Here is a 20,407-nt window from a genome sequence, read left to right on the forward strand (position 1 = left end):
ACTGGATCTTATGTCGGAAGCACATTCCTTTCGGTTGTAAATAAACACTGAGACCTGAATTCATTGGATGTTGTAGGTATTCAAGTTAATGAGGGGGTATATAATCCTTCTCATTCATGTGACGGACCAATCGCTGCTAAGAGAACAGCCAAAAAATCCGGACAGGCATTCCTTATTGTTCCTTACATCATACGTATCCAAGGGCAAGGTGATGTGGACTGACAACATGTTCACAGTAGTGAAAGACACTTGAAGATCATGTGGACGTTTTTCTGGATATTTGGTTGAACTTTTACAATGCTGAAATAGTGTGCAATTTTTGACAAAGTGGTACACTGGGAGCATGGAGACCTTCCTTGATTACAGTGGGATCTTTCTTCTTCCAAATATTTCCATTGAAAATTTGACAGATGTGGATGGTTATTATTTTGATGACGATGGTGATGTGCCTCCTGTTGACCTTTCACCTGAAACCATTATTGTTCCCGTACTGTACTTTCTTATAGTCACTGGAGGAGTCATTACAAATTCCGCTGCTTTGACTTCTATCTATAGAAGAAGGAATCTTTCAAGTGCAAGTGACACATATTTGGCTAGCCACTTCATAGGAAACATCGTATTTTTATCTGTTTTTGTCCCATTCATTGCTATTGCATATGGAATAACGGATTGGGTATTCGGAGGCTTTGCATGTAAGTGTCCTAACACTATTATAAAATACATGTATATATCATTTCAAGAATGTAGTGAAAAAACTGAAGGCACTTTAACTTTTGTTCTCACTCATATTTCTTTTCACACTCGCATCTGGAGAATTAAAGCTAATTTTAATTTTCTTAGTGTATACATATTGTTTTCCCTTAAACTAAATAATGAATTTACTTAACAATGACTATCGGTTATGGAAAGTGATTACATAAGTGCCGCTGAGCTTATATCAATTATGATAGCATTACAGGCAATCTATAGTTTCATTAGAATCAGTTCTCCAACAACGGCAGTTAATTTCAGATCAGAAGAAAATAGTGCTTAATTCATTCAAACGATGTCATCTACATACCAAAACGAAAAATGTGTATCACAATAAGGATAAAAGTGTTCTTTTAAATGACTGTACAGAATATGGCCCTTTCAAGATGATGATGCAACGGTGTCACATGTTTAAGATGCTAATGTTATGATCATTATTTGATAGTGATTCATTAACACATGCTCATGAAAAAGTCGAAATCGTACAATCGACTCTTATTTATGAAAATGGAAAGGGTTTTGTCGCTTTTATTTGTATCGCAGCGAGAGTCCGCATACTTTGAAATACACATTTGATGCATTAAAGTGTTTAAGACATGAGTAATAACTAATATATTGTAGTTGTATGTAATAATGAGTTTATGTTGCGAGGCTGCTATGTTTATAACGCCATGATATATCTGCAAGAACGTGAAAAATCCTGATTTATGAAGATTACCTTTCAAACCGTCTATGGTCTAAGAAATATTCAATAAAACCAAGCGAAAACTAATTATCTGCACATTCTGGGGGGTTTAAATACTTTTCATGGTTTAATATTTCCGTCGCGTTAAAACATAATTACACATGATTGCATCATTATCTGGCATCTTTATATTTTTTAATCATGAAAGTCTCAACAAAAGCTTTTAGAAGTGTCTCTCTGTTTTCATGCCATGTGCAAACCTCAGAAATCCAAAACTAGTGTTCGTATTTCAAACTTCAATTGAAATTTCGTTGAAACTGCAATCTCATTGAACATAATTTAAAGTGAGGTTGCGCCGAAATATGACTGCAACCATGATCATAAATCTGGGACATATTTCACCTTTTTTCAAATCGCACACGGAAACAAAACTGTATTTAACATGTATTTATATTTGATATATGTTTTATCAATCGAGAAAAATCTCTTTCAAGAGTTTTTTCTGAGTTGGTGTGGCTTCTTTCATGCATTTGAGCGTTAATAATGCAGACTGATTCATAGAAAAAAATTGCTGGGTCCCTATTATTTTCTTTATCATATATCTTTGTGCGGGAAAAACAGAAAACATATTTTCACGAACACGGCTTCTCAAACTCAAGATAAATCAGTCGTTTCATAGAAAGTTGTTAATTCTGTCCTGTCTTTGTTTTCCGACATGTATATTTATTTCCGTTGATATATGCATATTAGAAGGGAAAATAACTTTTGTTGTAAATGCGATTTTTTTAATGCTTTCTGTCTTACAGGTAAATCTATCAACTATGGCATGACAGTATGCGTGGCAGCGGCCACCTTGTCTATCACAGTGGCTTGTCTGCATCACACCTTGGACTCCAGTACTGCTCACGGTGATAAAACACTAAAGAGGTATGCATTGTCACACACAGTTATGACACCTTATGAAAGGTCATTTCTTCTCTATGCAGAAAACAGTAAATTTTGACAGGTCATTTTACATAAAATAATATATTAGACACATATTTCACACGACACATATTAGACACGATATTCACCTAACTATTTCCCATTTTACGTAAAACATATTTGCATGGGAAAAAACACAATGTAAATGATGAATATAATTTCTTGACTAAATTATTAGTTTTCACGCTACAAAACAAATGATAACGTACGTGTGATACTTCCCAGCAACTAATTTTATAACTTTGGGTGATTGTAGTATACATTTCCTTGATAATGGTTGTAATTACACAGGTACAATATCAGTTATGATGTTTCAAATTTTTATTCTACGCTTGCTATCGTGTAATTTTCCTTAAGGTTGATTAAACAACATGATGACAATTAAACGTGTTCATTTGTGATACATTTAACACTACATTCATTGAGAATATAGATTCCCAACTTTATAAACCATAGTTGTTTTAAATGCAAATATACGGGTGTGTGTGTGTGTGTGTGTGTGTGTGTGTGTGTGTGTGTGTGTGTGTGTGTGTGTGTGTGTGTGTGTGTGTGTGTGTGTGTGTGTGTGTGTGTGCATCTGTATGTAATATTAGTGTCACTATTAAGTATTAGAAAGAAGATACGAAATATCCCGCGCATGAGCGCTTATGTCTGTCAAACATAACACAAAATACACCCTATCTTTTCCATGTGCCTCGCGTAGTGGTGCCACGAATGTGCGTAGGGTGTCTTTCCTGGTTTGAAACTTTTAAGGAAGGTTTATTAATCTCCGTGAATCATTATTTTTGACAATCTTATCAATTCTGCGTTTTGTACAGTTGTGATTTACTTGATAAAATGCATTGTTTGTGTATGAACTAACGGAGCGTCGAATGGCTACTGGCATGCCGGAAACTGACAGAAACTATCATGCAGGAGCAAATGTGCTCAATGTTTCTAAGTCTGTGATTAGCAGACCATGGAACAGGTACCAACACACCCAAAATATTGACGATCGACTCTGTTCAGGGCGTTCCAGGTCATCGACAAGAGTACGGGATTGATTGATCCGAAACCAGGCTCTAGGAAATTGAGCTTAAACAGCTGCAAACTTTCATCGGGCTACTCGCGTACGAATTACGCGGCAGACGATTCGTGTATACTTGCAGCTCATCTCCATGCTGCTCGACGGCCACGTGTTGCGGCGCACCTTACAAATCGTCATATTGCCAGACAGCAGACGTCAATGATGTATCACCGTCGAAAAGGGTATTCGTCACTGGTCACGTGTCATGTTTTCAGTTGAGTCCCGATTCCCTTTTGGCGTTGACATGAACGTCAAACCAATGTGAGGTGAGGTGAATCAAGATTTTGCACTTATATAGCCCACTGTGATACCATGCCTCAGTTTAACATGAATAGCCCCTTCATACACAATACACCGACTCCCAGCCAAACAGACCTCGTTTAACCCCTTAAAGCCGACGTCTTTTGGTATAACGCGGACCCCGGAACTTGTGCTCTCTACCACTAGACGACGGAGGCGGTCTTCAAACCTATCTAAACGTGAGACCTCATGACAAATTTGGTGAATCGGCTATGGTGTGGGGTGGCATCAATATGACTGAGCACTCCAGATTGTGCAAGGAAGCGTCACTGGACTAGTGCCATCCGGAAAACATACTGGCACCCTTTGTTGTCCCGTTTGCCAGACGTTTCGGTCGACGTTTTCTTTTCAAGACGACAACGCGTTTGTTCACCATGCACGAATCGTCAATGCTCATCCCAGAGCAGCACAACATACATAGAAGGCCATGGCCAGTAATGAGCCCACGCCTTTCCGCAATCGATCACATCTAGGACATGAAAGGGAGACGTGTGTGTCAACGTCATAGGCAGCCGAACACGTTGGAAGAGGAATGGGACAGACTCCCTCAAATCGCCATTGGAAGACACATACGCAGTGAATGATTGTTTTAAAAATCGTGGCGGTATTACGCAATACTGATCCAAAACTTCAACTTTGAAATTTCCCGTCTTACCCTTATTGTCGGCGGTCATAACATCTACTGTCATACTTCAGTACCAGTATTCGTTCATTATCACCACACAACTAATATCCCCTACAATTTTGGAAATATTAAGTTATTTCCGAATATCTCCTATTTTATTTTAAGAGTTTATACAAGTATTCATATATGAATATAAATGACTTCACTTGGCTATATAACATAGCACTTTCAGTAACTCCACTCCAACTCTATGTATACATCAACAGAAACTATTGCAGTATTGCGAACACCTGCAGACATTGATGCTCATATTTCAACAGATTCCATTTTGCATCTATCTACGAGCTTGTAACCTGACTTATCGATTTCCTAACTGTAAAAATACATGTACTCAGTTAACAAACTAGCGTCTCAAGTGGGAAGATGAAAATAGGCAGAAATTTGAACATAACTAGTACAAAGAACAATAAACATGCCAGAGAGAATTTGAATATGACATTGAAAAAAAAATGTGACCCTTCAAATAGTATAAAGCCTTCAAGTCCATCTTTAGCTAGTTAAGTCTAAATAATCTTCCAATCCTCAAAATACTTTTAAAAATGGAACTTTCAGTTGTGTGCCACCAAAAATTCACAGTAAGATAAATCTGAACACAAATGTTTTGCCTATATATTTTATATAGTGAGAGAGAGTGAGTTATACGCACGCATATAATTAAGCAACGCCAGCTATATATACAGTAGCAGTTTTGTAAATTATGTATTTATTTTCTGACGAAGCACATTCCTTTTTGTTTACAAAGTGACATATTTATATTGAAATACACAATTCGAAATCGATCATTGGCATGGCTTACATATTTTGTTATTTTGCTTACATATTTTGAGTTATTTGACCAATCGTTTATCTGCTTCCTCTGCTTCTCTGCAACAGTCCTTCGCGACCAGCTGGATCAACAGTAATATAAACCAGCTTTCATCAGGTATCAGAGCAATATAGAAAAATTTAAAGCACTAGGCGTAAACTTAACTAAAACCAATCTAATGATCCGCATCTAAAAACACTCAACCACACCACATAAACAAACAAACACACACCAACACACTCCCTTAGTACACTACCACACCCCTAGGCATGCATTCCAAATTTCAAAATCTCCAAAACTTATATAAGCAACCACTAAAACCCCCCTCTGGTTGCAACACCTTTATTTTCCCTTCAAAACCACGCTAAATGGCCCGACCGGGCCCGTGTGCGAAATACGCTCCAGTCGGAAAGCGCACGTTAAATTTCCAAACGTAAGTAAGTAAGTAAGGTATCAGAGGAATCCTGTAGAATTACCAAAGTGAGGCCAATACTATATGCAGATATGTTCAAATACATAAAAGTATGAAAAAAGTGGTGCTGGATTATTTTTCAGCAGACACATATCACAATATTACGAACATCTGCTGTCATCACCAACGCATTTTCGATTGGTCTTATATCTACAATAATAACTATGTATTATTAAAGAAACCTTTTATTTCATTTGCAGGAACGACCGCATCACGAAGGGGATAACAGTTTCATTGTGGATGTTGGCATGTGTTGCCATGGTTCCTCGTGTATTTCTGTACAACGTGATTAGTCTGTGGCACATCGTGGACGAGCGTCGGTTCTGTTCCCGAAAGCTTGAACCTTTGATCTACCGCCGCGTGGACACTACTGTCATGTTCCTCGCCCTCTTCTGTGTGCCGCTAATGGTCCAGTTTGTCTGTTACATTCGTGTGTTGAGAGACCTTCGAAAGCAGGCGTTACGTGGACAAAACGTCGTTCAACGTCTGAATGTTGCCAAAGTGTTGGCTGGGATTTCATCTGCCATGTTGATTGGTTGGCTTCCTACGCACATCATAAATTTCTGCGAAGACTTTGCAGATGGCAGAATTGCCTTTCAGCATAGAGATGTATTGGCTTACGGTTGCTCTTATGTCTGCATGTTAATCACCCCCCTATTGTATTTGTATGTTCAAGGACATGTCCAAAACCATGCTGTCTCGGAAGAAGACGACATACTCGTTGTTGGAGAGTCGTGCTGCTCTAAAACTGACCTTAAGACGGAGGACGCTTTAATGTCTGTCTGCAGTGAATCCCCAGAACAGAAAACCACTCTGTTATGAAACTTTATTGCCGTTGAAATGCCGGCAGACATGCGTGCGCGACGTGAATACGATTACTGGCTAGTTAAGGCTATGATTTATGCCCCCTGCGTTGGAGTTGGACACAAAACTTCAATGATAAGCGTGTAGAGTTTTCTCGCACAACTACACTTCTTCGCCAGTGCTTTGAGATAAGACTAAAAAGCCTCACACACGCAATTAGGAACAGATATCATTTTGCCAGCCAAGAATGATAATCACTAGCTAAATATACCCCCAATTACACCGTAAATACTTCTTGCTGATAAACCGAACGTCTCCTACAGATAATATATGCCAACAGTTCATGCACGGGCAATATTTATTATGAAAGAAGTACTTCGGGGCTTATTTTCGTTTAAGAGTGTAAATATTATATAAACATTGCCCTCAGCTTTCGGGTATAATGCAGGAATATGTGTTTCTTGATAATATAACAATGTATCCCTTTGTTGATAATAACCCCATGCCTGTATATAGCTTCACAGTTTCAACTTGTGCAGTTGCATCACCCATATAATAAATATTGCATAATTTGTACATGTTGTTGCTTGGATGTAATTTATGTGTGAATTTATTTGGCGAATGACGACGGCACTGAAGTCGATTACAAAGAATAGAAAACTGTGTTATTTTTAACTTAAAAATAAGGAATCTTTTTACAACTGAAATGTAGAATACCATATGGTAACATGTTGTGAGAACAATTAAGTGGACTTTGAAGTTTTTGCACTTATATTGTAATAAGTAAAATTTATTTTTGATATAACTTGACGCAATAACGAAAATCTGCAACTTAAAGACCAAATCAGCTGGGGAATGATCTCTAGAACATGATATACTTGTCTCCATGAGAGTTTAATGCAATTTGTGTCTCTATTGTTAAGGTCGTATTGTTTTCGATTGTGTTTTTGTCTTCCGTTGAAGTGCCATTTTAAAAATGGCGTTTCGATAAGCACATATATTAAAATGTGATGACCATCAGACAGATCTTTGTCTGAAGTAGTGTTCGTGGTGCAGCTTTTGTTTAAAAAATGTTTTGGAGGGCAAACAGCTTTGCCTTTATAACGTGGACGGAAAAATATTATTGTGATTCTCTATACTTCCAGACGGACATTAAGCATAATGACACATATTGGTTACAGATGTTGTGCTTTCATGTTTTGAATTATTGTTCCATGGTGACTATGTATCTCCGGCAGAAGAAAGCAATTAGCGCTTGAGGTCGAGCAGTAGGAGGACATTGAAACATTGAAACCTTATAATGTGTGAAGAAAATACAGAGTATTGCTTTCTGTTAAATGTGTGTTGCATGCTACTCAGTTGCCAAGGGTATTAGAAAATATAGCAACACTTATGTAAATATATCTGCAAGATCACACGAACTTTCAGAAGAATCTTCTTGTTGAACTTTGATAGTTCCTCCTTGTTTGAAGATTTCAGTTCTTGTACATCTTTATTACGTTGTAGTCGTTAAGGAAAGTTGACAAGCGTGTACATTCGTATGCTATGTACTCTGTTAAGAATACCGATTGGTAATGTTATGATAATGTTGTTATATAGATGTATGTATTTGAGTTGTAAAATAAACGGTAAAGAATGCAAGTTTCTAAAGTTTATTTCGATTGTTTTATTGGAAACGTTCCTTTGTGTCCCGGTTGGGTGTGATGGTGCAAAGCAGGCGGCTTTGGTTATAGACTCCCCAAGGAGCCGAGAATGCAATTACACACACGCTGATCCTTTGACAAAGGCAATGATAAATGCTTTAGGGTATTACTTTACTATATCTTGTTTAGAGGGGTTATATAAGCCACATGCCTGCCCATAATTTAAGTATCAACATTGATTGTCAATCTATAAGTTGTTGAGTAAATAAGAAAACGTACAACATCTCTGGTATACTGCAATAGCGACATTTAGATGTAAATTCGTACACCGTTCTTAACCTGCAATTAAACCAGAAGTTGTTACCCATAAAGTTATACGTTTTCATATTTCTTCTAACGCTCAGTCGTCTAAGGATCCGCAATTTGTTATGCAAAGTTATTTCCATCAAGTGTGTAGTGAATCAATGACCAATAGTTCGAATCGTAGGTTAGCTCTGATTGTGATCATTAATTTGTCAGCATCATAACCGTCCTCGTGGGTTTCGCCAAAGTGATGAAAGTCTGAGACCTGCATCACTTCAGTCTTTTCTCCCACATTAAGCTCACACGCGGTGATATAACTGGAATACTGTTCAAAGTGGCGTAATTCTCTTTACCACTCAAACGATGCCCGAAGAGCAGACTTAACTGTCTCTTTAACATATTTCTGTCTACTAAACTGTTAACTTTTTCAATTGAATGGGTGATGATCTATGTGTCTACAACGAATCCGAGATCATACAATACTGTGGAGTCAGACATCTGTTATATGTCTTAATGTCAAAATGGATTCTTTATATGAAGCAGCTATTTTCAAAATGAAAGTAACACCACACGTCTAATAATCGCGCGGACTATAGAACGAAATACGAAACAAAAGTAATCAAAACGTCTCATAGAATATCAAACTAAATATGCCTGATTGGATTCAGATATGAATCACATCGTTAGAAGCTTATAAGGATTCGTGGCAACATAAGGACCATACATTAGTATCTTTGATCTAGATTGAGGGATCCTCGTGCTATATTACTTTCTCTGAGCATCTACTTGACTACGCATTCGCTTGGTTATTAAGGACGTGAAAGTATACATGTATGAATGTATATATTTGGTGTTATAGTGAGTGAGTATAGTTTGACGCCGCTTTTAGCAATATTCCAGCAATACCACGGCGGGGGACACCAGAAATGGGCTTCACACATTGTACCCATGTCGAGAATCGAACCCGGGTCTTCGGCGTGACGAGCTTTAACCACTAGGCTACCCGACCGCCCATTTGGTGTTATAAGTGTTTGTGTATTTGTCATCATAGGTAAACCCAAACGACTGAAGTGTTTTAGAGATTCAGTGAAGAGCTCTGTGTCGTCATCAATTTGACTTACGAAACGACATCCAACGCCGTATGTGTAGTTAAGAAACAGCGCCTGGTACAGACATTGTCTATCACATCTCCCAGAACTCCCTAAACCCCAACACACACCATCGTACCAAATACTGACACACATCTCACAAGAACTTCATACACTTCACCATACACCATCACATCGTACCAGACACTGACACACATATCAGAAGTATTCCCTAAACTCCGCCACACACCATCACATCGTATCAGACACTGACACACATAGCACCAGACACTGACACACATAGCACAAGTATTCCCTAAACTCCACCACACACCATCACATAGTTCCAGACACTGACACACATATCACAAGTATTCCCTACACTCCGCCACACACCATCACATCGTATCAGACACTGACACAAATATCACAAGTATTCCCTAAACTCCGCCACACATCATCACATCGTATCAGACACTAACACACATAGCACAAGTATTCTCTACACTCCGCCTCACGCCATCACATCGTTCCAGACACTGACACACATATCACAAGTATTCTCTAAATTCCACCACACACCATCATATCGTATCAGACACCGACACACATCTCACAGGTATTCTCTACACTCCGCCGCACGCCATCACATCGTTCCAGACACTGACACACATATCAGAAGTATTCCCTAAACTCTACCACACACCATCGTATCAGAGACTGACACACATCTCACAAGTATTCCCTAAACTCCGCCACACACCATCGTATCAGACACTGACAAACATAGCACAAGTATTGCCTAAACTCCGCCACACACCATCAGATCGTATCAGACACTGACACACATAGCACAAGTATTCCCTAAACTCCGCCACACATCATCCTATCAGACACTGACACACATGCGCAGACTCAACAAGTACACACAGATATTAGTCATAACCTTTCATTATCTTCATGTCTTTGATAATAATTAAGTTGGAAGAACACGAATACATGACACTTTCTTATAAACAGCAACTTCTTTTATTCTTTGTCACGACGTTTCACAGCTACTTCTTTCTTTTTCATTCCACCTGTAGAAAAAATAGCTCTGAAACGTCGAGACAAAGATTTAAAAGAAAGTTGCTATCCACAAAAAGTTTCATGTATTCATAACATTATCTTATCAGACACAGACACCTGTCCCAATTACTCACTTCACACATCGTCATATCTTATCAGAGGCATACTGTCAAACCTGGGACCTGGGGCCTTGGGTTGGGGATTTGGGCTAGGGTTATGGGGTCGGGTGTTGGACTTGTTTGGGTTCACAGCATATGTTTTCTGTCTGAAGCTGAGAATGAAGAGGTGATTTACGCGCACACGTACATATCGCTGTGTAGGATATAGCGAGATATTTGTCACTGGCTATCAGAGCTGTCACCATAAAAGTCAAGGGTTAAATACTAGGCTTTCACTGTTTGGCTAACTGAAATAGTGGAATGAATGCAAAAGCAATGACAGCTTCTTAAAAGTCCGTAAATAATTTATGGCTTTAGGATTTAATATAGCCTTTACTGGATTATGTTGTTTTGATAAATAAATTTTATTTTTTGCCATCAAATTCTGAAAAAAATGAAATGACAGAATTTTGTTTTCAATTCATGACTCGATCTTAGTGAGTATGATTCCACAAACATTGAGGAACAAACAAGACAATGCATATTGATAAACTGCACATGTACCAGAAGATAATTTGTTCAAATGTAATAACTATTGTATTCGACATACCTTTGCATGGTTCTCGGAACCCGATATATACACCAACATACAAGCAGGTTTTACCTGCAGTGTATGCATTTGGAAAAACACAAGACATAATTGCATGACAAAATTGAATTCAACTGTGCACTTTAATCTTACTTGAATGTTGGAATCATTAAGCAAACCTTAATGTGGAATTCCCTTGAAAAGCTATGACATTTGTTTTATCATTAAGTTCTTTTAGTTAATATTTTTACTGATGTATTAATGACGTTTGGATTATTGTTTGGATTAAGTTCATTTTGAACCATAGCAAATTGGGACATTTGTTTATACCAACTTGGCAGTTGTAGCTAGATCACAGTAACATGAGTGATGTTTATTTCGTTTACTTAAGACTCATGCCTGTCTTGGAAAAATGTGTTTTCTACCAACTTCTCTGCCTCTTAGCCTTACTCCAAGGATGTATTAGTCCATGGATGTGTGGTTATTATATCCTTATAATCAGTAATAATAAGTAATAATCATTACGGTTGCGAGTATTGTTACTGGGACAACGTGTTTTTTATATTTACATAAACTAGGAATTGTGATTTAAAATAAACATCATTTCCTTAGAGACGTGCAAGTGTAACAGCTTGTTTTCACAATGTTGCAAGGAATGCTGAGACAAGCACTGAGCCAAATGATAACATAACAGATTATATTATTTGCTATACAATTTTATTGTAGTACACTAATGAATGAAATGTGAAAGTATATCTATCGACATGTTATACTATAAAATCATAATGTTATGAGGTAATCAGTGGTTACCAATACAGTAATATAAGAGGTATCGGGGGAGACCAAACAAAATAAGAAGGACTGGAAGCCACCGGCATTCACACTGGCTCCTCTCACTGCCTTGTATGAAGATGTTATCTGGAACACGCCTTCTTGTCACATACACTCAAAATAGTATATATACCAACCCACTTCGACCGGCATCGACCTCCAACGTTTATTCTAATTATATTTAACTGTAATTATTTTACATGAGTATATATTGATCTGTCGTTTAGATAACTGTGATGGTGGATCTTTAATTTCACTTTTCATATGTATCTGTCCATGTGTATATATGAATCGTAATGTTCCTTCCACTTAAAATACAAGCTGTTCAACTGGTGTTAACTGGAGAGAAAAAAGGGATCTGAGGAAGTTATATTTAAAAAATATATAGAGATTATCTTATTGAAATTTACAAGTACAATAAACTACGTTTATAACCAACACGCTGATAACGAACTTATTTTAGTCCCGACCATTTGTTGTATATATGCTGTATGTATGCTTATATACGGTTATTTTGAACTAAAGTTAGTGGTCCCCTCGAGTTCGTTATAACCGTAGTCTACTGTATACAGTTACAGAATGTACAAATGCGTTCTTTAAGTGGAACTGCAGGGCGAGAAAAACAACCAAATTCAATTTCCTAATTTTTCTGATAAAGTGCTGCATCGAAACTAACTAAACCTACTACGATGCTATCTATCAAGAATAACACTAACATTGTTTTCAGCAGATAATGTGAGTTTAAAGAAATTACATGTACGCAGTTTATTACGATACGGTTGCATGTTATCATTTCACAGATCAGTAATCCAATTATCGTGATCTAGAAATAACATAACCACACGACCATTAACTACATAACCACACGAATAAATTATGTCAACACAACACCTTAAATTACATTACGACGTGCAAAGATACTTCCACACTACTATAATTTACGACGTTCGGTTTTAGAAATTACATTACCACAATACCACAAATTTATTGTTCGCACTATTCTAAATCACACCAGCACCTTTTTTATCAAGTGGATTACCACACTACCATAAATTGAAACAACATCCATGATATGCAAATATGGACCTAACTTACATTTGTCTACGTGATGAAGTGTACACTGAGTCCATTAAGCCAGTCTCTCCTCTGCATATTGTTGCGGTGAGGTACTCGATTCCCCACATGGGGACATTGTGTGAAGGTTTGTTCGTGTTATTTTCAACTCATTTTTTCTTTACTCAAAATGTATAAAACAAATTATCTTTACAGTCGACGAAAACTATGATACCCGTATGATATACATCGCCGTCGATTAACCATTTCCTGTTTGTTTCATTCTTAGTCACCATAAAACATGTATCTATTCTTATTCCCTGTCTTGTCTTTAAAATAGTAACATAGTTGAATAATTCTTAACGAATTTGTTTCACGTGTTCGCTTTGAGAACACTAAAATAGAAACTGCTTCACAAGCATGAAAGTGATACTTTAATAAGTATCTCGAATATTTGCTAAATGAGCTTTGCGAGACACAACGTAACTGTGTAGATGTTATCCGTTATAAAGCGAGGTTCTGGTGCCGCTGAGATGTAATACTATGTGCAAAACCTAACACTCGAGAACAATGAAATGTCAGATCCATCCCTGTGGATATACGACACCATTGTCGGCTGTCGACTATAGCCGTTTAATTAGTTTACGAATTCAATGGGGAAGAGAGACAGCCGCTAAGTCACAATGCAATAAGCAAACATTCAAAAAATATGTCAAGACATTCTCCATTTAATCTACCTGACATGGTAAGGTTTCGTTTAATAATCGTTCTTATCATAAATGCCGTTCTTCTTGCTCAATTAGCCGATACGTTCCACCAGCTCAACTTCTAAATGTCATGTCATCGTGAGTTATATCAAGAAACAAGAGAGTATCATTTTGAGATAGTCCCCAGGTTAAAAGACGCTTAAGCGTTCTCTTGAGCTAATAAATCATACCCGCCCTTCTACTGCTGAATACACCGTGAACTGTAGTATGTTCATCGCATTACATTTATTAAGCAATAGGTAGTTATTTACTGGTGTGTATATCGTCCAGAGGGTGACTGAATGCTCGAGATTCGTACGGTCTTACTCATAGGGGTTTTCGTTCCGGTAATAGTTTAATATCCTTTGCCTAAAATATTTTACATTCTTCTAGACATTTAACAGTTTTTATCTTACTTAAATCTGTTTATAGCTTGTGTTTCCTGACGTTTTTGACACTGAGGATCGGGACTGGAATGTCAAATGTCACCATTTTAAGAAATATGATTCCTCTAAGAATCCGGTGTACATTCAACCTATTTCAAGGTCATTTGGGCTCCGTATTAGGATAACATCCCCATGCTTCAGATTTTTGCCAAGAAATGTAGTTTGTGTGTACTTATATATCACACACAACTGAAAGTTGAAGAGAGCTACATGATAATTTGACATGCTTAACTCATTTAGTTCTTATTTATCAAACGAAAAAGAACTGACGTATAGTCCATGAAATCTTTTATTACAAAATGCATTTCTCTACTATAATTTGTTTTCTAATGCTGACTTCCTAATGGCATGACTGTGGAATATATCTTGCTGGACATGCCTATTTGTATCAGTGCAAATGCATTCTGAGATATTCCAGTCATGATGCAGGACAAACAATGCATTGTGCATGTGTTCTTTTCAATATACGTAACGTCAACGACAGTGAATAATCATTCTCGAATATTGAAACAGAATCCATTTTGCTTAAAAGGCTAAATGGCGGAGGAAATTAAATGGATGGATCACTGGAAATCAATAATGACATCACATGTTCGCATGTTCCGCCCAAGTAATCATTCCAATTCTAATGCAAATCGATTTATCTGTTTGCGGTATCGAATCGGCATTCTTTTCGAGTCAAACACCTATATCTTCAAACTGCCTTCATGTTTTACGCAGGACGATTGCAAGATAATGGACAATTTTCCTCTTTCCAGACAGTATTTGCACTAGCCATGACCGACGCTGTAGGTATCGCAGGTTTTCGTATGTTGTACCTTCGAACTACATGTACCTATCAATAGGCTGATAAGAAAATGAAGAAACGATTTTATCAGGACAACCGAAGGTTCGCTTCCATTTTACAGTTAGGTTGATTGATGGCGTACGATTCCGAGGTTACCGGTTAACAAGAGGATATTATTTCACTCCTGATTAGAAACGCCATGAGGTTTTACGAGGCTTTTTGCGGTGTATTTTTCAGCAGTTTATGGTCTTGCGTACACATTTAGGGCTATATACATTAGGCCAGGTCAAGGCTTTTCAACGTCTTTGTCAACGCGGGATAACTCTATGCATGACACCATGTGGAATTATATTTTATTTAATATATTTATGATGCAATTGAAATTTGCCCTTTTCAGAAAATAGTATTTTATGAAAGTTTTAGCAATTCATCGAAGATTTCCGTGAACTGCGATATCGTGTGATAAATGCTTCGTATCGTGAGGGCATGCATCGAGTAATTCGGTAAAACAAATACACATTTAAGCACAAGGGTTCTCATGACATTATTATTTGAATTGGCACACATTTACTGAATATCTTACTGGGTCACTAATCATTCCCATCTGGGATAGAGTTCAACTCCTCATCAGGGCAAGAGCGTAATTTTCCCGTATGGTATCGTGGATCGTAACGGGGCCTTGCTTTTGAGGGGTCTATGGTCATCCTGTTGCATTTCGCTTTCGTTTGTAGATTTATGCGTGCCATAATCTTATGATCGCAAGTTTGAATCCAAGACCCTCCCTGATTAGAGTATAGGTTTGTCTCAACAATACTCGTTCAGGAAATAGATGGCATCTATACGCCCCAAACATACAGAAAGCAGGTTGGAAATACACTTTTATTACCCTTAATGCCAAAGCTTATGAAATAGTTCAAACAGAAACAAACATTTGCATTAATTTCCAACAGAATTTTCATGAAATTAAATTTAAACTATTTCATTTCAATGGCAATTTACCCATGGACATATTTGTAAAAAACGAAACGATTTACAAATATTTTCAATGGTTGGAAATTGAATTTAAATCCCAAGTGTTCATATTAATTCACGGCGATACACCATCTACCTTTGTTTATTTGGATTGCATCTGTAGGATGGCTGCCTGTATTAGATGAACAGCAATATGTGCTCTGTAAAGTTCTTTTTGCACCATGGAAAACATGATGAGTTCCTTAATGGTCACAAGTTGCCATTGCGATTAGTTGTATCTTACTTATATGGTCATATGCGACATTTCGACGGAAAGTTCACTAAAACTGATTAATTGATGAGCCGTCGAATATCTGTCGTGTTAGCTTGTTTCTATTGGTTGTATTATGAGCATGGGTTTATGAATCACTATCAAAAGGTTATCATATATCGGGTGCCACCGGTGGGGAAGGATTCGCTCACATTTTCGCGAACACCTGGTATCATCACTATTTGATAGTGATATATAAACATCTGCCTGTGACGTAGTAGGAATCGTACAACGGACTCTGCTTTTAGAAGTTATATTTTATCGTTATTGAAAGGTTTATGTGGCTTGTATTTCTCTAAAGCGGTTAACATGTGTAAACCTTGCAACACGGGCTTCCCATGCACATTCAGCTGACATACCTTATATAAGTGAAATAGGGGGGCACGGGTGGCCCAGTCGTCTAAAGGGGTGCGATTCGCTGTGCAGAGTTGCGTCTCTTGGGTATGCCAGAAACCTCTGATTGTGGGTTCGAATCCCGGTTCGCCACGATTATGCTTCTAGGTTTGTCAGCACCATGTCCGTGCTCGTGGGTTTCACCGAAGTGGTAAACATCTGAGACCTGCAATACTTCGGGCTTTCCTCCCACATTAAGCTGACACGCCGCGATATAACTGGAATATTGTTAAAGTTAAAACCAAACTCACTCACTCACTATAAGTGAAATACTGCTGAAAGCGGCGATGCACCCTACACACTCACCTTGTCATCGCGTTCCATCAAAATATCACGACAAAATAATTTAATCTGATCCAACTTAAATACTTAAAATTTTACATTGTTTGGTGTGCGTTTTCGAACTTTTAAGCTTTTGATCTACCAATCATAAAGAGCTGAATACAGAACGACAGAGGAATATACGGATCGATTATCTACCGAAACAGATTCCTCTGGGCGTAAACAGCAACAGAGTTGTACAAAATTAAATGCATGGCTCACTGAAAATCAGATATGACACCTGGTGTTCTCGAAATGAGTAAGAATGTTTGTTCTACGGTATCATTTGTGAACAAATCATATGCCGTACGAGTGTGGAGCGTGATCGTCGACGAGAACCTGAAATGCACCCGTAGGCTGACAACGTTGCATCGATCTTTCTGACCAGGGTCAGACTAAAGCAGACACGCCTCACATCGCCACGGGATATCTCCATTCAGAATACTGCCCAACGTGTCTGAGCCCCATCTGATCTTGACTCATCTATAATACTATAGTGTTACAAGTTTGAGTTTCATGAAGATGTTTCCGCACGACAAGCAAGACAACGCTGGCATCACGCGACGATTGCACGGGCGCTTCAACATGAATTATGCAATGTGTTCACTGAAAGATTCCTGAGAGACTTCAGTGTTTCATCACAGCCTTTTTGCTCTCATTTCATGATAAGTTTTTGCTGAAAGTGTAACGGAATATGTCTCTATGGCGTTAATGTATTTATGTATTGATACCTTGACGCAGAGAAGAGGTCTGTTTAAGTCTCTATGGCATTAATGTATTTATGTATTGATACCTTGACGCAGAGAAGAGGTCTGTTTAAGTCTCTATGGCATTAATGTATTTATGTATTGATACCTTGACGTAGAGTAGAGGTCTGTTTAAATTAGGGTCTGTCAGGTAGCCAAGCTTGTTGAGCGTCAGCTGTATTCCCAACTTGGGTACAATGTCTGAAACCCTTTTTTTTGTGTAACGCCGCATTGAATTGGCTGGGATATTGTCTGTTCTTTAATGCCGCACCCACCAATTTTCCAGTTATAGGATGGCGGCCTGTATATAATCGTGTCTGGAAATATTCTAAGCCGGAATGCCCATATGGTGGTTGAAATATTGTTGGAATATTGTTAAATCAGCGAAAAACCAATCTCACTCTTATAAACCTGAGACTAAAAAACATGTTAAATGTAACACACTTTCTCCCACGTATGAGACATCAACGGCATCCGCGTTTCAAATGCTCACGAAATAAGTTGAACTAACGATTGAAGATGAGAACGGTATGGGGCTACATACTGATGATGTTAGGTACCAGTGGTCCATTTGTATCATCTTCACTACTATTTTCTCCTATGGAATCTGTTTCGGCAGATAATCGAAACGTTAACGTTTTATAGTTATATTTAATAAAAACTCACCAAAGGATAACAAGGAATTACGGAAAAAGAGAAGGAACAAAAGTCTCCAATCTGAAAACATTCATTAATGAGGCACAGATAACCCTTAATTCCGATATTCTTGTATTCTATTCTTCATATTATCCATTATCATTTTAACAAATAGAATTAAGAAAAAGGTATGAAACATCTAGAAACAAAGAAATTAAGATAATCTTCTAACTCACATATGCAAACATCATAAAGTGATTAAACATAATAGTTTAATAGTTATTTGTAATATAATTCTTTAACTTCTATAATGAACTCCTTTACTTTCATTATCTTAACGAATGTTAGAAAACTGACGATTGGTATGGTGCATTTCAGTCATTCTTCAACATTACACATTTCTAGCTACAGAGACTTTAATCATAAAATCAAACTCATCAAAATCATAAAATTAATCACACAAAATTTCTTCAATCACCCGTCATGTTCAATCTACCTCTATACAAGAATTTCTTACATCAGAAGCTTTGATGGTGTCCCAAGAGAGACCACCGTCCTCAAAAGAGTCAACTTCTAATTAGGTGGCAGTTCAAGAGGTTCAGACGAGACATTAATTGTTCAAAAGAACCGTTTCGCTGGTGATACGCTGGACACCTGTGATACTAATGTGTCATCTTAGAACTCCCATAGCGCACAGCCTTAGCGAGGTCATCATCTGCACCACCGCCCACGACATTCTGGTATGTTCATAAAGTCGACTGCAACTTTATGATGCTAGTACAATGCATGATTTAGACGTGAAGCCAAAGCGTGTCTTCTCTACTGGATACAATGGCAACGTGGCATATCTGGTTGATGGTGGCTGTTACACTCTTGCATGTCTTCTCGGTGGAAGGCAAGACGCATGGAGAAACTGGACTTAGAGACATTATCCACGGACTCTCAAGGAAGAAACGTTTTGACACAAGCGTCTTAATGGTAAGTTCATATAATAAGGAATCTGAAGTACATTCAAAGTATTGCTTGCAAAAAGTACACACATTATAAGTTGTAACAGTATCACGAGGGGTAGATATGGTTTTAGACGTTCCGGGTTAGGTTTTATACCACGAGCCGGAGGCTCTAATGAGGCATTAAATCACATGTACCACGATCGATACTGCAACAACTTGTAATATTTATCTTATCGATATGTTTTAATCTGCTATTGTAAAAGAATTAAGACAAATTCAAAGTTGATCGAAAACAGCTATTCGATTGAGCTGAGGTTAACTTAAGTTGACGTTTTTGGAACAGTAGTGTGTCATATCACCACGATTTGTCAAACATTCATTCACTGGACGAGGCACACTGCGTTTGAGTCTCCCAATGGCGATTTAAGAGAAAGTCTGTCCCACTCCTCAGAGCCTGGCCAAGTTCAATTCGTAAGTGTAGGCCACCGGCCCATAATTACATTTGTATTACAATGGACGTGATGTACACAGCTATTATTGTTGTGACAATAATGTACAACGAAGTGACATCGCTTGATAGATATAGATAGCTAGACGTTCAATTGATTTACAATCAGCTGTAGACATAATGATATTATATTTTTGTTTGGTCGAATATTCATAATGTTTCTGTGGTAAGTGATCCACCCGTAACCGGAGCACACTAACAAAAGATTATACTCGTCCTCAACATACCCAGCATTACAAACACAGCGTTGTCTTCTGTTACGTGGGGTATTAGCGTATCTCCCAGTTTCAACCCACAGCTGATGCAAAAAACATCTAAACCGAGCAAGTGCCATTCTCAACTAAGATACAGCTCTGTACCAAACG

General features: G+C 37.8%; 1 protein-coding gene across 1 annotated transcript; it reads left to right on the top strand.

Moving 5' to 3' along the window:
• Positions 1-261: 261 nt before the first annotated feature.
• LOC139462017 (kiSS-1 receptor-like) lies at positions 262-6,911 on the top strand. Its single transcript, XM_071243514.1, has 3 exons — positions 262-692; positions 2,242-2,362; positions 5,948-6,911. Exons 1-3 carry the CDS (start codon positions 344-346, stop codon positions 6,567-6,569), a joined length of 1,092 nt encoding a protein of 363 aa, XP_071099615.1. The 5' UTR covers positions 262-343; the 3' UTR covers positions 6,570-6,911.
• The last annotated feature ends 13,496 nt before the right edge of the window (positions 6,912-20,407 follow it).

This window comes from Haliotis cracherodii, unplaced genomic scaffold (assembly GCF_022045235.1).
Source record: "Haliotis cracherodii isolate W230 unplaced genomic scaffold, xgHalCrac1.p SCAF_15, whole genome shotgun sequence".
NCBI classification, from domain to species: domain Eukaryota; kingdom Metazoa; phylum Mollusca; class Gastropoda; order Lepetellida; family Haliotidae; genus Haliotis; species Haliotis cracherodii.